The sequence below is a fragment of the Budorcas taxicolor genome, chromosome 22, assembly GCF_023091745.1.
Source record: "Budorcas taxicolor isolate Tak-1 chromosome 22, Takin1.1, whole genome shotgun sequence".
In the NCBI taxonomy this organism is placed as follows: Eukaryota; Metazoa; Chordata; class Mammalia; order Artiodactyla; family Bovidae; genus Budorcas; species Budorcas taxicolor.
In genome coordinates, this window is record NC_068931.1 from 22063310 (window position 1) to 22081099 (window position 17790).

The 17790-nt window shown below is 40.8% G+C and overlaps 1 protein-coding gene across 2 annotated transcripts in view; it reads right to left on the bottom strand.

Annotated features, from left to right (window-relative positions):
* The window catches only part of GALNT1 (polypeptide N-acetylgalactosaminyltransferase 1), a 67336-nt gene that overhangs the window by 29811 nt on the left and 19735 nt on the right, over positions 1–17790 (bottom strand). Inside the window, exons 1-2 of one of the 2 annotated variants that reach the window (XM_052660346.1) lie at positions 6931–7049; positions 4929–5095 (exon numbers count right to left, since the gene is read on the bottom strand). In XM_052660346.1, the coding sequence (XP_052516306.1) occupies positions 4929–5095; positions 6931–6938 (175 nt within the window). In that variant the 5' untranslated portion in view covers positions 6939–7049. Of the gene's footprint in view, positions 1–4928; positions 5096–6930; positions 7050–17790 lie in introns of those variants that run through there. The other variant, XM_052660345.1, reaches the window with a different exon arrangement.

The window sequence follows — 17790 nt, forward strand, 5'->3', positions numbered from 1 at the left end:
TAGACCAGTCAAGTGCAACTGTTATCACAACGCATCTCCCAGTAAGTCTTCCTTCCAGAATTAGTTTGAAGTGCATCTTAAGAATCAAAGCAATCTAATCCCTGAGTCCTGTTATCTTTGAAAGTTATGATACTATGTCTTGTCTATCATTAAAATGAAAAATGCATGGTCTGGTAGCTCAAAAAAGTTGCTATTCAACAACTTTTCTTGGCATTTTATTTAACATCTTTGTGGTTCTCATGCAATATGACTACAAACTAGGTGTCTTCCTAACAGCTGACAGAGAATTACGTGCTCAGGACTAGGTGGGGGATTCAGTTCAGTTCAGTTGCTCAGTCGTGTCTGACTCTTTGCAACCCCATGAATCGCAGCACACCAGGCCTCCCTGTCCATCACCATCTCCCGGAGTTCACTCAAACTCACGTCCATCGAGTCGGTGATGCCATCCAGCCATCTCATCCTCTGTCGTCCCCTTTTCCTCCTGCCCCCAATCCCTCCCAGCATCAGAGTCTTTTCCAATGAGTCAACTCTTCGCATGAGGTGGCCAAAGTACTGGAGTTTCAGCTTTAGCATCATTCCTTCCAAAGAACATCCAGGGCTGATCTCCTTCAAAATGGACTGGTTGGATCTCCTTGCAGTCCAAGGGACTCTCAAGAGTCTTCTCCAACACCACACTTCAAAAGCATCAATTCTTTGGCACTCAGCTTTCTTCACAGTCCAACTCTCACATCCATACATGACCATAGGAAAAACCATAGCCTTCACTACACGGACCTTTGTTGGCAAAGTAATGTCTCTGCTTTTCAATATGCTATCTAGGTTGGTCATACCTTTTCTTCCAAGGAGTAAGTGTCTTTTAATTTCATGGCTGCAGTCACCATCTGCAGTGATTTGGGAGCCCCCCAAAATAAAGTCTTACACTGTTTCCCCATCTATTTCCCATGAGGTGATGGGATCAGATACCATGATCTTCGTTTTCTGAATGTTGAGCTTTAAGCCAACTTTTTCGCTCTCCTCTTTCACTTTCATCAAGAGGCTTTTTAGTTCCTCTTCACTTTCTGCCATAAGGGTGCTGTCATCTGCATATCTGAGGTGATTGATATTTCTCCTGGCAATATTGATTCCAGCTTATGCTTCTTCCAGTCCAGCGTTTCTCATGATGTATTCTGCACAGAAGTTAAATAAGCAGGGTGACAATATACAGCCTTGACGTACTCCTTTTCCTATTTGGAACTAGTCTGTTGTTTCATGTCCAGTTCTAACTGTTGCTTCCTGACCTGCATACAGATTTCTCAAGAGGCAGGTCAGGTGGTCTGGTATTCCCATCTCTTTCAGAATTCTCCACAGTTTATTGTGATCCACACAGTCAAAGGCTTTGGCATAGTCAATAAAGCAGAAATAGATGTTTTTCTGGAACTCTCTTGCTTTTTCCATGATCCAGCGGATGTTGGCAATTTGATCTCTGTTTCCTCTGCCTTTTCTAAAAGCAGCTTGAACATCTGGAAGTTCGTGGTTCACGTACTGCTGAAGCCTCGCTTGGAGAATTTTGAGCATTACTTTACTAGCGTGTGAGGGGGATTCAGTTCAGTTCAGTCACTAAGAACTACTTATTCAAAACTCATTTTATGAAAATGAAGCCATGGGGGTTAACTGATTATGATTAGAAGATACAACGTCATCTAAAAATAAGGGAGAATCTTATTTATTAGGTATCTTTACAGCTATTAGTCTATAAATGGATCCCAAGGCATCTCTACCTCAGGCAGTGTGAGGCTGGCAGAGTAAAGGTCAGGGAAAATTTCGCTGCTCCTGGCAACAACTGAGAAATCTTAGTTAGAACTCAAAAGAGCAAGGAATTTAGAGTGTAATATTAATAAACCTGATTCCTAATCCCTACTTAAATAAGAACCTGTTTCCTTTTGTGTAAAATGAGAAAAACAATAGTCATGTCAGATTAAGAACACTGTATCAATTCTAAGCCTTAAGATACCCTTCTGAGATGACAACTGCATAACTCTGAACATGAACTAGGGATTCATCCAGATTCCGTCTTTATTATAGATCTGTAATAGTAAAGTTATGACAGACAGAAGCACATAGCAGTTAAGAGGTCAACCAACCCCCAGGTTTATGGTTAAGTCTCATTTTGCTCTAACAATAAAATAGGGATAATTATAGCACCTACTTCATACTTAATAAATGGAGCTACTGATGTCTCAGCAGGTTAACTGTGAAATCCAGGACTCTGAGGCCATGAGCAGACTACGCATGCTACACAACCTAGTTAGGAACTCTATGCAGACAAGGAGGAAAACACAAGGATTAACTGACTGGGGATTACTCTTCCCTTCATTCACTGAATATATTCTGGACTGCTTACTATGTAACAGGCACCGTGGACACTGGGGAGAAATCAGTGAGCAAACAGTCCTTCCTGATGGAGTTATAGTGCCTGCCTGGGGGGGTGGGTGTAAACTGGTAAAGCTCCGGGGGGTGCTGTGGAGTACAGAGTGTTCTGAGAGGTGTTCAGTGGGACATGACCTGGTCTTGGGAGGTCAAGGAAGGCCTCTCTAAATGTAACTTGACTCTGATGAAACATCTGAGCTGAACTGTGGGGACAGGGTGGGCAGGGATTTACAAGATGAGACTGGAGATGCAGGCAAAGACCAGGTCATGCAGGCCTTAGAGGAAAGCTGTTTGCTTGTTTTTAACTGAAGTATAGTTGCAGGCCTCAGAGGAATGATTTTTTTTTTTAAAGTATAGTTGATTTACAATGTTTTCAGGGGTACAGCAATGTGATTCAGTTACATACAGGTTCTTTTTCATATTTTTTTCAATTGTAGGTTATTATAGGATACTGATATAGTTCCCTGTGTTATATAGTAGGTCTTTGTTTCGAGGAAAGGTTTTCATCAGAGAAGTGATGTGGTCTGGTCTGCATGTTTAAAAGCTTTCTTCAGGGAGACAGTGTTTATGGGGAGACTAGTCTATTTCATCAGCCGGGTGAGAAATAACGGTGCCTTGGCTGGGCCTCATGAGTAGGAAGGGGCAGACTTAGAGAGCTGGCTCTGGTTCCTGGGCCCATAGCTACCACCTAAACAAGAAGGTCAGACCATGCTCAGTCTGGGCAGCAGGACTGCAGCTGTGACCACAACAGCACAACGCCCAGTGGTTCCCAAGCATCAGAAGCGGTGATCACAACACCCGAGGCTTTCCAGGCCAGAAGACGCAGAAGAACCAAGTTCTCTGTGAGAGCTGTGCAGTGACACTTCAGACCTGCTTAGTGACTAAGAGCCCGACGGAGCAGGGAGGCAGACACCTGCCCACACGTTTCCAATTACAGGTTCACACAGGCCATGGTGATTCAGGAGGGCCTACATGAGGGAGGAAAAAATAACTGGGATACGTGACTTTCTTTGCCACTTCATGCTGTGGACACATGCATCTTTCTGATTAGGCTATATCCCACAAAAACTTCCTATTTCACACAGCCTTCTCAGGCCTGCAACAAAATGATGGCGAAAACAGAGGGAAATATAAAAACAAATCATTTCATCTGAGGAAAAATATCTCTCCTTAAGGAACATTTAATTTCAAAAGTTTCAACTTATAAGTCAGTCACTCAGAGGACAGAAATGTTTTTATATATCGCTGCTAAACTAACTCTGGCTAATTTTCTAAAAGAGGGATTAATTAATTCCTAGCTAACAATTATTCAGGTGAAATTTATATGTCTACTGTCAATAGTAATTATTTAAGTGTGGTATTCTTAATTTATAACCGCTCTCATTCATTTTGACATTAATTATAGTAGCTATTATTATTAAATGTTTTATGCAATTATAAACTATCTCCTTGATTAGATTAAGGAAGTAAGCTACAAAACCCTTGAGACAGCAAGGCTATAACTTATTTATTTTTACTTCAACAATCTGGCAAAGGAAGATGATTTAAATTGTTATCAATGTGCAAATTAATCCCAATAGTTAAGATAGGAAGTAATTAAATTTCATCATGCTTAAATGTATATGTTTAGTGTGGGCATAGGAAGGAGAAGGTATAATACTTGACTAAACTACCTTAGCATATGCAATGAGAGATTAGGCAAGAAAGGTGAAGATAACAACAAAAAAAGGTTGAAAAGATAAGTCATGAAGTTTCAAGCTGCTTAAGCAGGGAAGAGCCATTTTCTGTAGTTCCCTTCAAATTTTTCTCATGTGAGTATAGGAATATTGGGGAAAGCACATGACACCAATGATCCTAAACAGCTGTGCTGTGAAAAACAAAAAAGCCCGTGAAAAATTCTGAGATTCATGGAAGAATGTCTGGGCCAGAGCCACTGCAGAGACTCATCATGAGATCAGAGACATACTATACACCACTTTCCCACAAGGCCCTTCATCACCCTTCTGTGCACCCTTTTATGCACCACGCCTGACCTTGGGAATGGAGAAAATGGGAAGATCTAGGAAGAACCTGGAGAGCCTGGACTCGCCCAGTTGAGGCTCTGCTCTGCTGGCAGGGACGATTCCCACTGTCCATGCACTAAATCTCTCTTCATGGCTCTAAATCAGAGCCAGTCTTTCTCCACCGACTCCAGGCTGAGCTTCCCATGGAGAAAATCCTGACAAAATTGTGTTTTTTCCTCCCCCACTGTTATGCATAAATTTTTAGTTATCTCTTTTTAAAACAAGATTAAGATGTGATACAACTAAATGCTAATTAAAGTAATATTTTAAGTTTCACAAGGCTGTAAACTGTTTGCATATGTGAATGAGTCCAAATGTCATAAATAACTTTTAGGATAAATTAGAAGCTTGTATAAAATTATTAGGTTAAACTGATAGCAACTATCACTGATAGCAGCTAGTTTTATAAGCACTAATGACAAAACATGTAGATTATTGGCATTAAAATATAAAATTTACCTCTTTCACTGGCATCATCTACTAGAACAATTTCTTCTAGCATGTGTCTTGGTGAGCGATTAATGACGCTGTGGACAGTTCGCAGAAGTGTGCTCCAAGCCTCATTGTGGAAAACAATCACCACACTGGTTGTAGGAAGGTTATCTGGATACACCTTTGTTTTACACCTGGAAACAAAGCAAATGCCTTTGTAAAACTGTTAAGACAGCAAAATCCAGTAACCCAGACTAGGACGGCTGACAGAGGAATAAAGGCAGTTGGCTCTAGGGCTCTAGTGGCGCAACTCTCAGTAACTTCTCATTTATTTAGGTTTTGGTTAATGTTGCATTTAATAAAACAGTACCTAAAGTTATATATGCTTAGACTAAAACTATTTTAAAGATGTTAATCATATTCTTAAAATCAGGCACCTCTCCTGATATGTCTTCTGTGGATTCATTTCAATGGAGAATGTACTAAGGCCATATCACTAATTCCAAAGTGAACGGGTCTCAAGAATCCCATTAGACAAAAAGTCAGAACTGCTACAGGCTATTAGTTGAATAATCTAAGCAAAAGATTCCCTTCCACAAAGGAAGTAAACTAATATTTACTGAGTATCTACTAAGTACCAGGCACTGAAGCTTCCTAATAGCTTTGTGAGGTACTTGGCGCCACAATTCACAGATGAGAAGCCAAGGACGGACCCAGGAAGGGAGTGGCAGGGCTGATTGTGAGTTTCACAATCTTGATGCTGCCATTCCACAACGCAATTTCAGCACACATCTTGTTCAGTATAGACTGTGTCTAGAAGTGTAGTCATTGGAAAAGACCAAACACACCCAAAATATCGGCACACAGAATCAATAAACTAGTTCTACATGGTCTCATCTTTCAGTCTTGTGAGCTAGATGAAACCACTAGAAACAGACTACCCGAGGGCAACAACAGCACTAAGTAACCAGACATCAAGCCATGTGTTCCAGGACATTTTAACATTGCTTAACTGAATCATATTAAGTCATGAGTCTCCTTGTTTCACAAACTAATCCTACTTATTATTATGAGTACTGGGAAACAGAATACAGCCATGGTGACTACAAAGCTAGCTTACAGAAACAACAGAAAGAACAAAACCCCCTGAGACTCAGAGGATGACTAGGTAAACCTGGCATGTACAAACAGTACTGCTAGCTGGGAAGCCAGCTGGGTGCACAACCGGGAAGCCAACAGGAAGATGACGGAAAACTCGGAGGTGCCGGCTCTGCAGAAGAGGAGTGGTAAGTCAGATTTATTACTAGGACGACAGGTTAAGCAATTAAATTCTGAAGTTGTATGGAAAGGAAGTAAAGCTACGCAACACTGGAAATAAAGAAGACTAAAATGGAAATCATTCACAGCAGGATGGAAGAATCAGAAAGCAGAGTGAGTATTAGAACCCAGAACAGATGACAAAAAGGATACCAATTTCCTAAATCAAACAACTGAATTTAATCATTCAGAGAAATACAAACTCACAAACATTCTCCCAGGACTTCCCTGGTGTTACAGTGGGTAAGAAGCTACCTGCCAACGCAGGGGACATGGGTCCCATCCCTGGTCTGGGCAGATTCCACATGCTGCGGAGCAACAAAGCCCATGAGCCACAACCACTGAGCCCACGCTCTAGGGCCCATGACCACAGCTACTGAGCCTGCGTGCTGCAGCTACTGAAGTCTGTGCGCCCAGAGCCTGTGCTCGGCAACAAGAGGGGCCGCCACAGTGAGAAGTCTGCACACTGCAATGAAGAGTAGCCCCGCTCGTCACCAACTAGAGAAAGCCCTCATGCAGCAGTGAAGACCCCATGCATAATAAGTAAGTAGTAAGTACACAGTAAGGAAGTAATAAGACAATAAAATAACAAATAAATAAAAGGTATTTTAAAAACCCACACGATTTCATAAAAAAACAAAACAGAAAAACAGAGAAAATATGGGAAAATCTTTATAAATGATCACAGACATGTAAACACACACACACATACTCCAGCATTCCAGCTAAGCTTCTCCCCTGAAGGGGCCACCTGTCCTTGTGGGGCTGGAGGGAAGGTAACCCTTTGAGAGAAGGAGACACCGAGCTAAGGATGAGCACAGGCTGTATTATGAAGCCATCTTCTTCTACTGTGTCCCAGCTGAGCACATCCTTGGGGAAGAAAACTCGCAAGTGGAAGGCCATGTTGCTTTAAAAACAAACAAAACAGAAAGACCACACACAGACTTAACAACAGGGTGTGGGTTAGGAAGAGAGGGAAAAGAAGACTCTTAACTTTTTACTGAAATATATAAACAAGTTGACAACTATAAGTATACAGTTCAATGAGTTTCTACAAAGTGAATGCATCAAGGAGTCAGCACCCAGAAGAAACAAGACCATTACCAACCCCACAGAGGCTCCCACTGCACCCGTTCCCAAGGTGACCACTCCTGTGGACCGCTAGCATTACAGATGAATTTTGTCTTCTTAACAACTTTATTTAAAAGGAATAATACAGAGCAGTGGTTTTCAGGGCTTCCCAGGTGGGCTAGTGGTAAAGAATATGCCTGCCAATGTAGGAGATGCAAGAGATGTGGGTCGGGGAGATTCCCTGGAGGAGGGCATGGCAACCCACTCCAGTATTCTTGCCTGGAGAATCTCATGGACAGAGGAACCTGGGGGTAACAGTTTATGGGGTTGCAAAGAGCTGGACATGACTGAAGTGACCTAGTACACACACAAGACATGGGAGCAACCTAAATGTCTATCAATAGATGAATGGATAAAGAATATATATAATGGAATATTATTCAGCCATAAAGAGAGCGAAATAATACCATGTGCACCAACATGGATGGACCCAGAGATTATCATTGAGTGCTAAGACGCTTCAGTCATGTCTGACTCTTTGCAACCCTATGTACTGTAGCCCACCTGGCTCCTCTGTCCACCAGATTCTCCAGGCAAGAATACTGGAGTGAGTTGCCATGCCTTCCTTCAGGGACTCTTCCGACCCAGGGACAGAACCAGCTGTCTCTTGTCTCCTGCGTTAGGAGGCAGGTCTTTACCACTAGCGCCACCTGGGGAGTCAAGAGATTATCATACTAAATCAAATGAGTCATAAAGAGAAAAACAAATACCATATGATATCATTTATAAGTGGAATCTAAAATATGATACAGATGAACATATCTACAAAATAAAAACAGACTCGCAGATTCACAAAATAAACCAAACAAATACCAAAGAGGAAAGGGGGTGAGAGAGGGGTAATAAAAGTTTGAGATTAGCATATACAAACTACTATATATAAAACAAACAAGGTCCTACTGTATAGCACAGGGAACTATTTTCAATGCCGTCTAATAATCCATAATGAAAAAGAATATGTATTTATATAAACTGAATCACTTTGCTATACAACTGAAACTAACATGACATTGTAAATTAACTATGTCAATAAAATAAAATTTAAAATGGGTCTATTTCTGAGCTTTCTATCTTATCCCATTAATCCATACATCTATCTTTTTGCCAACATCATAACTTGATTACCGCAGCTTTATAGAAAGTCTTTGAATTGGGTAATGTATTTCCTCCAAATTTATTCATCATTTTCAAATTTATTTTAGTTATTCTATTTTTTTTTTTTTTTTGCGTTTTCAAATAAAAATTTAAATCCCTTGCTCGGATTCTGATGGAATTTCACTGAACATCTACTGAGGAGAATTGACATCTTTTTTTTGAGGGGCTACTATGCATCTGTTTTTAAAGAACATTTTTATTTTTAATTGGAGGATGACTGTTTTACAATGTTGTGTTGCTTCCTGCCATACAACACTGTGAATCAGCCGTAAGTATACATATGTCCCCTCCCTCTTGAACCTCCCTCCTACCCCCATCCCATCCCACCTCTAGGCTGTCACAGAGCACTGGGTGAGCTTTCTGTGTTACACAGCAACTTCCCACTAGCTATTTTACACAGGGTAATGTATATGTTTCAGGGTTACTCTCTCAGTTTCATCCCACTCTCTTCCTCCCCTGCTGTGTCCACAAGTCTCTATGTCTGTGTCCTACGTGTCTATGTATGTGTCTATGTATTCCTGTCCTGCAAATTAGTTCATCAGTACAATTTTCCTAGATTCCATATATATATGCATTAATATATGGTATTTTTCATGCTGACTTACTTCACTGTAACAGGCTGCAGGTTCATCTACCTCACTAGAACTAACTCAGATTTATTCCTTTTTATGCCTGAGTAATATTCCACTGTACATATATACCACACCTTTCATCCATTCATCTGTCAGTGGACATCTATGCTTCCAAGTCAGGACATTGCCTCCATATCCTGACTATTGTAAACAGTGCTTCAATGAACACTGGGGTACATGTGTCTTTTTGAATTATGATTTTCTCAGGGTATGTGCCAAGCAGTGGGACTGCTGGGCCACATGGTAATTTTATTCCTAGTGTTTTAAGGAACCCCTGTACTGGAGAACTGACATCTTTTACATTGAGTCTTCCAACACAGCTAGAAAATGAGGCTTTAGTGTCCTCTCTCTGCTGCATATTTCCCAAGACTGTACCTGTGTTTCAGGTCAAACTGTGGGAGACAGAAAGAGAAAAGCAATGGGAATCTACACATGCTCTGGAGACCAGAGTTCTTCTAGTCAGAGAGGATTTCCCTTCCTCAGACTGCCGCCCTGGCCGCTGCTCTCATGGCTGTGTGCCTTGACAATACTGCCTAGGGGCTGAGAGTAGAGGGAAGATAAGAAAAAAACGAGTTAAAAAAAGCGAACCTTAAGACACCCTCTTTCTGTATCTCAGACCAGAGAGGGCTACTTTTGGGGCTCTCTTTCTGTACCCACAGTGCACTTCTGAGTTTTGGACTAGTAGAATTTTGAGAAGAAGCAGAAAGCAGGCATCCTTTGCTTGCTTCTGACCGTAGCAGGGAGGAGTCCAGTCTTGTTCCATAAAGTGTGATGTGACATTAGAAGCACAATCCATAAAAGAAACAACTGATAAATATGATTTCATTAAAATTAAATTTTTCTGTGCCAATGAGCACATTCTGTACCTAAAGGTATCATTAAGCCATTAAGGCAATGGAAAACACAAGCCACAAACTAAGAAAATATTTTGAAATCACATGTCTGATATTTATAATTTGTCCAGAATATATAAAGAGTTCTTGCAACTCAGCAACAGTAAATCAAATAATCTAACTTACAATGGGCAACATATTTGAAAAGATATTTCATTAAAGATATAAAAATGGCTGATAAGTACATAAAAAGATCCTCAATATCATTAGAGAAACCCCAATTAAAATCACAGTGAGGTACCACTTCATACCCTGTAAAATGACTATAGTAGGAAAGACAGTAAAAAAGCAGCACTGGTAAGGATGTGGAGAAACTAGAACCCTCATACACTGCTGGTGGAAGTGTAAATGGTGCAGCTGCTCTGGAAAATAGCTTGCCAATTTCTTAAATAGTTAAAGAGTATTATAAGACTCTGCAATTGGGAATTTGCCCAAGAAAAACAAAAACATATATCCACACAAACTCCTGTATACAAATGTTCTTAGTAACATTGCTCATAATAGCTAAAAAAGGGGAACAATTCAAATGTTCATCAACTGGTGCCAGCAGTAACATCCACACAGCTGAGTAACACTGGGCAATAAAAAGGAACAAAGGAGACAGGCCACAATTGGGAGAATCCCAGAAACACTATCCTCAGTCAAAGGACTCAGACACAAAGACTTCACATTATGTGATTCCGTTTAAATGAAACGGCCAGATGAGGCAAGTCTACATAAATAGAGCACATCAGTGATAACTTTAACCTGGGGCTGAGAGTGGGAATGGAGAGTGACTACAGACGCACACCAGAGACTTTTTTTGGGTGAATAAAAATTTTCCAAATGAGTGCAATTGTGTGCTCATTTCACATGCTAGCAAGGTAATGCTCAAAATCCTTCAAGATAGGTTTCAACAGTAGGTAAATCTAGAACTTCCAGATGTACAAGCTGGATTTAGAAAAGCCAGAGGAACCAGAGCTCAAACTGCCAACATCCCCTGGATCATAAAAAAGGCACGGGAATTCCAGAAAAGCATCTACTTCTGCTTCATGACTATGCTATAGCCTTTGTGTGGATCACAACAAACTGGAGAATTCTTAAAGAGACAGGAATACCGGACCACCTTACCTGCCTCCTGAGAAAACTGGTTCCAAATTGGGAAAGGAGTACGTCAAGGCTGTATGTTGTCACCCTGCTTATTTAACTTATATGGAGAGTACATGATGAGAAATGGTGGCTGGAGGAAGCTCAAACTGGAATCAAGGTTGTCAGGAGAAATAGCAATAACCTCAGATATGCAGATGACACCACCCTAATAACAGAAAACGAAGAGGAACTAAAGAGCCTCTTGATGAAGGTGAAAGAGGAGAGTGAAAAAGCTGGCTTAAAACTCAACACTCAAAACACTAAGATATGGCATCTGGTCCCATCACTTCATGGCAAATAGATGGGGAAACAATGGAAACAGTGGCAGACTATTTTTTAGGGCTCCAAAATTACTGTGGATGGTGACTGTAGCCACGAAATTAAAAGAGCTTGCTCCGTGGAAGAAAGGCTATGACAAACCTAGACAGTGTATTAAAAAGCAGAGACATTACTTTGCCAACAATGATCTGTATAGTCAAACCTATGGCTTTTCCAGTAGTCATGTATGGATGTGAGAGCTGGCCCACAAAGAAGGCTGAGTGCCACAGAACTGATACCTTCAAACTGTGGTGCTGGAGAAGATTCTTTAGAGTCCCTTGGACAGCAAGGAGATCAAACTAGTCAATCCTAAAGGAAATCAGTCCTGAATATTCATTGGAAGAACTGATGCTGAAGGTGAAGTTCCAATACTTTGGCCATCTGATGCGAAGAGTTGACTCATTGGAGAAGACCCTGATGCTGGGAAAGACTGAAGGCAGGAGGAGAAGGGGGTGGCAGAGAATGAGATGGCTGGATGGTATCATGGACTCAATGGACATGAGTTTAAGCAAACCCAGGAGATAGGGAAGGACAGGGAAACCAGGTGTGCAGCAGTTCATGGGGTCACAAAGAGTTGGCCATGACTGAGCAACTGAACAACAAACTTTCTAAGAGTGGTGATACCAGCATAACTCTGCAAGTTGACCACAGTTATTAATAAATACTTAGAATCACTGCATCATACACTTTAAATGGGTATATTTTCTGGTTCCAGGAAAGATGGAGTAAGTGCACGCCACTCTGTTACTCCCAGTGGGTGGAGCCATAACTCCTGGGCAGAATGCATGGAGCAGCTGTTTGATGGGACACTGAAATGTGAATGGTAGCAGGTCAACTGGGAAAGGAGATGGTAATTCGAAGTTCCATCCAACCACTGGTGAGTTTTCCATTTTTTTCCTTCTGGTATTAGCCAGGCTGCACTCAAAGGCAACTCCAGAACTGCAAGTGTGCGCTAGAATCACAAAGAAAGAGCCCTTAGAGAAGCTCTTTCTGGTCTGAGAGTTATCCCGTCTGTAAACTGGGCATACTACCCACCAGGGTAGTAATGTGTACAGCCCCTGAAACATAATAAACACTCAATAAGTGGTATTATTGTTAGTTCTTAACCATCTGAGACTAATTATATAGGATGGAATTGCCAAATTAGATGCCTTGAAATTGTATTTATCTTCTTCCCTAAGATTACACATTACAAGGGTTTTCTTTGACCATTATTTCTATTGAATTCTTCTTGACAATGCAACAATGTTCTCCTTTGCTACAGTTGCCTTCAAAAACGTGTCCTTGGAGATCCTATAAGGTGGTAAAGGTTCCGCTGCAAGGTGACCTGACACTCCAGCTATACGAGGAGTTAAGCCTACAGCTCAGACAACCAAGGCTTTTCTGGATTCAGATAAGGGGGCAAAAAGGCTGCTCTGTAAGGGCTGCCCCACACTACTCCTCTTCCACCTCTGGGGAACTGGTCTGAAAAGCACCTGTTGGCCAGCTTTGTCCAGCTCAATGGAGGGGTACTTAACTATCAGTCTGACAGTTCTCATTTAACAGTGCATTGTGAATACACTTCAGAAGCCAGACAGTGAAGAGTGAAAAAGAGTGAAGATGGAAAAGCATGCTTCGAGTTGTCTTTTCCTGAGAATTGCACTGGGATGGAGAGCTCATTCTCTGGACAGAGGCCTTCTCTGCATCCTAGACCAACGAGTATTCAAAGCACTAGAGTCTTCCAACAACCTCTGTTAGTGTCCTGACTGTACAGATAAGGAACCTGAGGTATGGAAAGGTCAAGGAACTTGTCCAAAGCCACAAAGCCAGTAAACATCAGACACAGACTTTGACGGTATCAAGGTATTTATGAGTAATTCATCTAGATACAATTCAAAAAGTGAGCAAAACTAACAGTGTAGATTAAGAAGTTCCTAGTATGCGCACAGGAGCAGTTCCAGAAGAATAGACTGGAGGGCACGGCGACACCGCAAAATTTGAGATTACAACTAGAAATGTCCTAAAAGTGAAAAATAACATGACTGTTTGGATCAAAAGGACACTATATACACTGAGCACGCAGATAAATTTACATCTTGACAGACTACAATGGGCCCAGATCTCACCATTAAAGGAATAAAAATAAAACGTGCAGCTTCCAAACCAAGAGACAGAAAAACATGAATACTAAAAATTTTACCAGTTGAAAATGTAGCAATTAGTACTGTAGGAAAGAAAAAAACAAAGATGGTAAACAAAATATGATTTATTAGATAGAACTTTTTATAAAGCTGTCATTTCTGTAAGTCAAAAATGAATGATTATCAATTTTATTTGGTTCAGCCTTAAAGAAGTCTAAATATATTAACAGTCACAATAAATGCACATGCCTCAAACTCAACAATTAAAAACAAAGATTATTAGAGAGATTTAAAAATACAAAATTCAGCCATTTAATAGAGGTACACCTAAAACAAAAATCATACAGATGGCTATAAATGAAAAAGGAAAAAAAGAAAAAAGACACATCAGGAAAATACTAAACTAAAAGTGACATAACAATATCAAAATCAGGAGGAAGAAAGTCAATAAAGATACAGTGAACACTGAGTTTAAAAAATACATGTGCATACGCACACACACATACACACAGTAAATTGTCTTAAATGCATCCAATGCAGCAACCTTGAAAAATAAACTAATAGAATGATACAGAAAGAAAAAAGTGAAGTCACTCAGTCGTGTCCGACTCTTTGCGACCCCATGGACTGTAGCCTACCATGCTCCTCTGTCCATGGGATTTTCCAGGCAAGAGTACTGGAGTGGTTTGCCATTTCCTTCTCCAGAGGATGTTCCCAACCCAGGGATTGAACCTGGTTCTCCTGCATTGTAGGCAGACGCTTTACCATCTGAATCACCAGGGAAACTGTCAAATCCACAATCACAGTGGAAGTTTTTAATACAACTAAAAAAAATTACACTTCCTAGATCACAAAGGAGGTTTCAACACAGAAGGCAAAAGGAAATGTACACAGAAAAATTTTAATGTACTTCTAAGTCATCCTGGGTTAAAGAGAATTCAAATGGAAACTACAAACTACTTATAAATGAATAAGGATGAAAGAGCTGGCCACAAATGAAGCAACTTAGCAAGCATACACTACACATAAAACTAGCAGGATGCACTGACTTGATTCAAAGATGTAAATTTAGTGTTTGATGAATTTATTACAAAACAAAAACGTTTTAAATTAACAGGTTAAGCATTTAAATTAAAGAAGTGAAAAAAATAGATTAAACACAAAATAGAAGAAAAGACAGATCGAGAACAAATTTTTTAAAACTGGATAAGCAAAAAAGGAAAAACTACTCCTCCTTTAAAACTTAAAAATTTCAAACCGCTAACAAGACTACCTAAGGAAAAAAAAAAGACAAAAACAATATTAAAAATGAGAATAGATACATAATTACAGATCTAGTAAAAATGTTTTAAAATCATGAGGTACCTAAGATATTGCTATGAACAAAACAGAAAAACCAAGCTTTCCAGTTCATCATGAATTACCCAAATTCTAATTGTGATTTGGCTAACTAAAGATCATAATCTGTAAACCTTTCCACTGTGTTCTCTGGAATTCATGGTTACTGTCATTTGCAAAATTCCTTACAGTCAAAATCTTTTCATTGAATATTCCTGCCATATCCTACACTAATTAAAATATCCCCCAAGAATACTGTTTCCTGAGTGTTCTTTCAAGGGAAGGCTGGCCTTTTTCAACATCACTGTATCACTGAGGCTGGAGGTGGGGGTAAATATCTCCCTTGTTCCTCACTGCTGTTTCAAGAGTATGTTTTTCCCTCCTCCTGAGGAAGTTTCAGGTCCTTTAAAGACACTGCTACCAGAAGCTGCCAACCCACCCTCGTTCAGTCATCTGTCACGTTCCTGACCAACTCTGTCACTAGTCTCGTCATCGTATCTCTCAGTCATTCTAGTTTCCACAAAGTCGGTTTTTCAATAGTTGGCCTCTCAGATCTGTGCTCTGCTCTGCTCTCCTCCACCATATCTCATCCACTTATGTTCATGCTATTCCCATAAATCACATCATTACTGATGCTCTCCATTTTAAGCACCCCAATCTCTGGTCACCATTACTCTTCCACCTCCCAGCCCTCCTCCCTTCCCCTGACATCCAGGTTTATTCCAACTCAGTTACTCCAATAATCCCAGATCTTTATCGTCCTTCATTGGGATCTCCAATCCAGACCCTTCCGTCCTCTCACTCGCTGTTACCCTCTTCATGTTCTCCTTTATTATAATCATCACCTTGTATCTCTCCCTAGTCTATCTCACTAGCTTGGCATTATCCCAATCCTCGCTAAATCCAACTTTCTGCTGATTTTGCACCTTGTGCTGGGGCTGCTGAATTAATACAGAAAACATATGAGCATGGTGACTGGTCTCATTTTCAGTTTACAAACACAAACCTCAAGTAGGCTCCTGGCACTAGCCAGTATTCCCACTATAGTTCCTAGTTAACCCCTTTAGGAGAAGGCAATGGCATCCCACTCCAGTACTCTTGCCTGGAGAATCCCATGGACGGAGGAGCCTGGAGGGCTGCAGTCCATGGGTCGCTGAGGGTCGGACACGACTGAGCAACTTCACTTTCACTTTTCACTTTCATGCATTGGAGAGGGAAATGGCAACCCACTCCAGCGTTCTTGCCTGGAGAATCCCAGGGATGGGGTAGCCTGGTGGGCTGCCGTCTATGGGGTCGCACAGAGTCGGACACAACTGAAGTGACTTAGCATAGCATAGCCTAGCATAACCCCTTCAAACTGCTCATCTCCACAGAGTCCCAATACCTTTCCCACCCTCCTCACATAGGTGTAACCCCTGTTTCTAATTTCACTGAAAATGCCATCAGATGAGGATTTCCATACCTTCATCAACACATTGACCATCCTGTAGGTTTCTGTGATCATAAACATTGAACCTCTTCCCTGGTATACTGGGAAAGTCTGAATTATCCCTGTTCCTGTCTGAAACCAATTACATTCCTTCTCATCTACTCAAGTTCAGTGCTCTTGCCATAACTCTCCCAAACTTCCCTCAGTGGGATCATTTCTATCAATACAGAAACATGTTGTACTATATGCCCTTAACTGCATGATCCCCCCAGCTTACTGCCCCAGTTCTCTTTTTCCAACTGCTACATATCAAAAGGGCTGCTGTACTTGCTGTCTCCACTGCTTCCCCTCCCACTGAGCTTCTCCCACTCTTTTCTTATGTTGATTTTACGTGAAGCATAACAGAGTGTAAAAAAAACCCAACATAAATTTAGAGCGAATGAGTTATCACACAGCAAATGCTCATGTAATCATGACTCAGATGAAGAAACAGGAACACAGTGGGCACCTCCCAAGTCCCTCTTGCTCCTGATATCTTTTCTTTCCTCTCAAAAGCACTCTTTAGTTTCTCAGAATATATTTTCCAGATACAGTAGATGCCTCTAGGTAAAGGCAGCCTCCAAACTCTAAGCTCATTTCTCTGGGTTCCATCTTCTCTCAGATTTTGGCTCTGAAATTCTCCACTACCTTCTCATCTCTGCCTTTTAACCTTGGGACATTTTCAAGCAGATGCTTTTCATGTATTTTTCCCCAGCTTTCTATATGTTCAGCTGGAGAGCTTGGTCCAGACCACCAGCCACTACAGAAATTGAAAGTCTCCCCATTCTTTTAAATCATGATTTCATTCCTATTACTTCGAAGGAACAATTCTGTCCAATAACCTCCATACACTGAAATCCACTGGTCAATTTAGATGTCTCATCTTACTTCACCTCTCAGCAGATTTAACATAGTTGGCCAGCTCCTCCTTGAGACATTATTTCACCTCTCCGCAGCCTCTGGCTAGACCCTCCTTCTTTTCTTAATCTTTGCCGGCTGGAACCCTAACCTCTTTTTCACCTCATCCACTCCTGGTGGATAATGGCTGGATGTCTCAGCCAGTACTGTGTCTTTAACTCTCCTGTTCCTTTAGCGACTCCAGCTGCAACCTCTCCCCTGAACGCCAGGATTTTATAAATATGTGCTAACAATTCTTGATTTCTATCCCCATATTTCTACTCTCCTCTTCTTTCCATCTTGGCAAGAAAGTATAACTATATGAAAACTATCACTATAATTCAGATAGCTCATCAGATCTGTTTTTTTTTTCTTTTGCTCCACACCCAATGTGTCAGCATTGATAGCTTCTGTCTTAAATATACAATCAGAATTTGAAAAGTTCTTCACCTTGACCATGCCTCTATTAATCTTACTCATGACACTCCTATA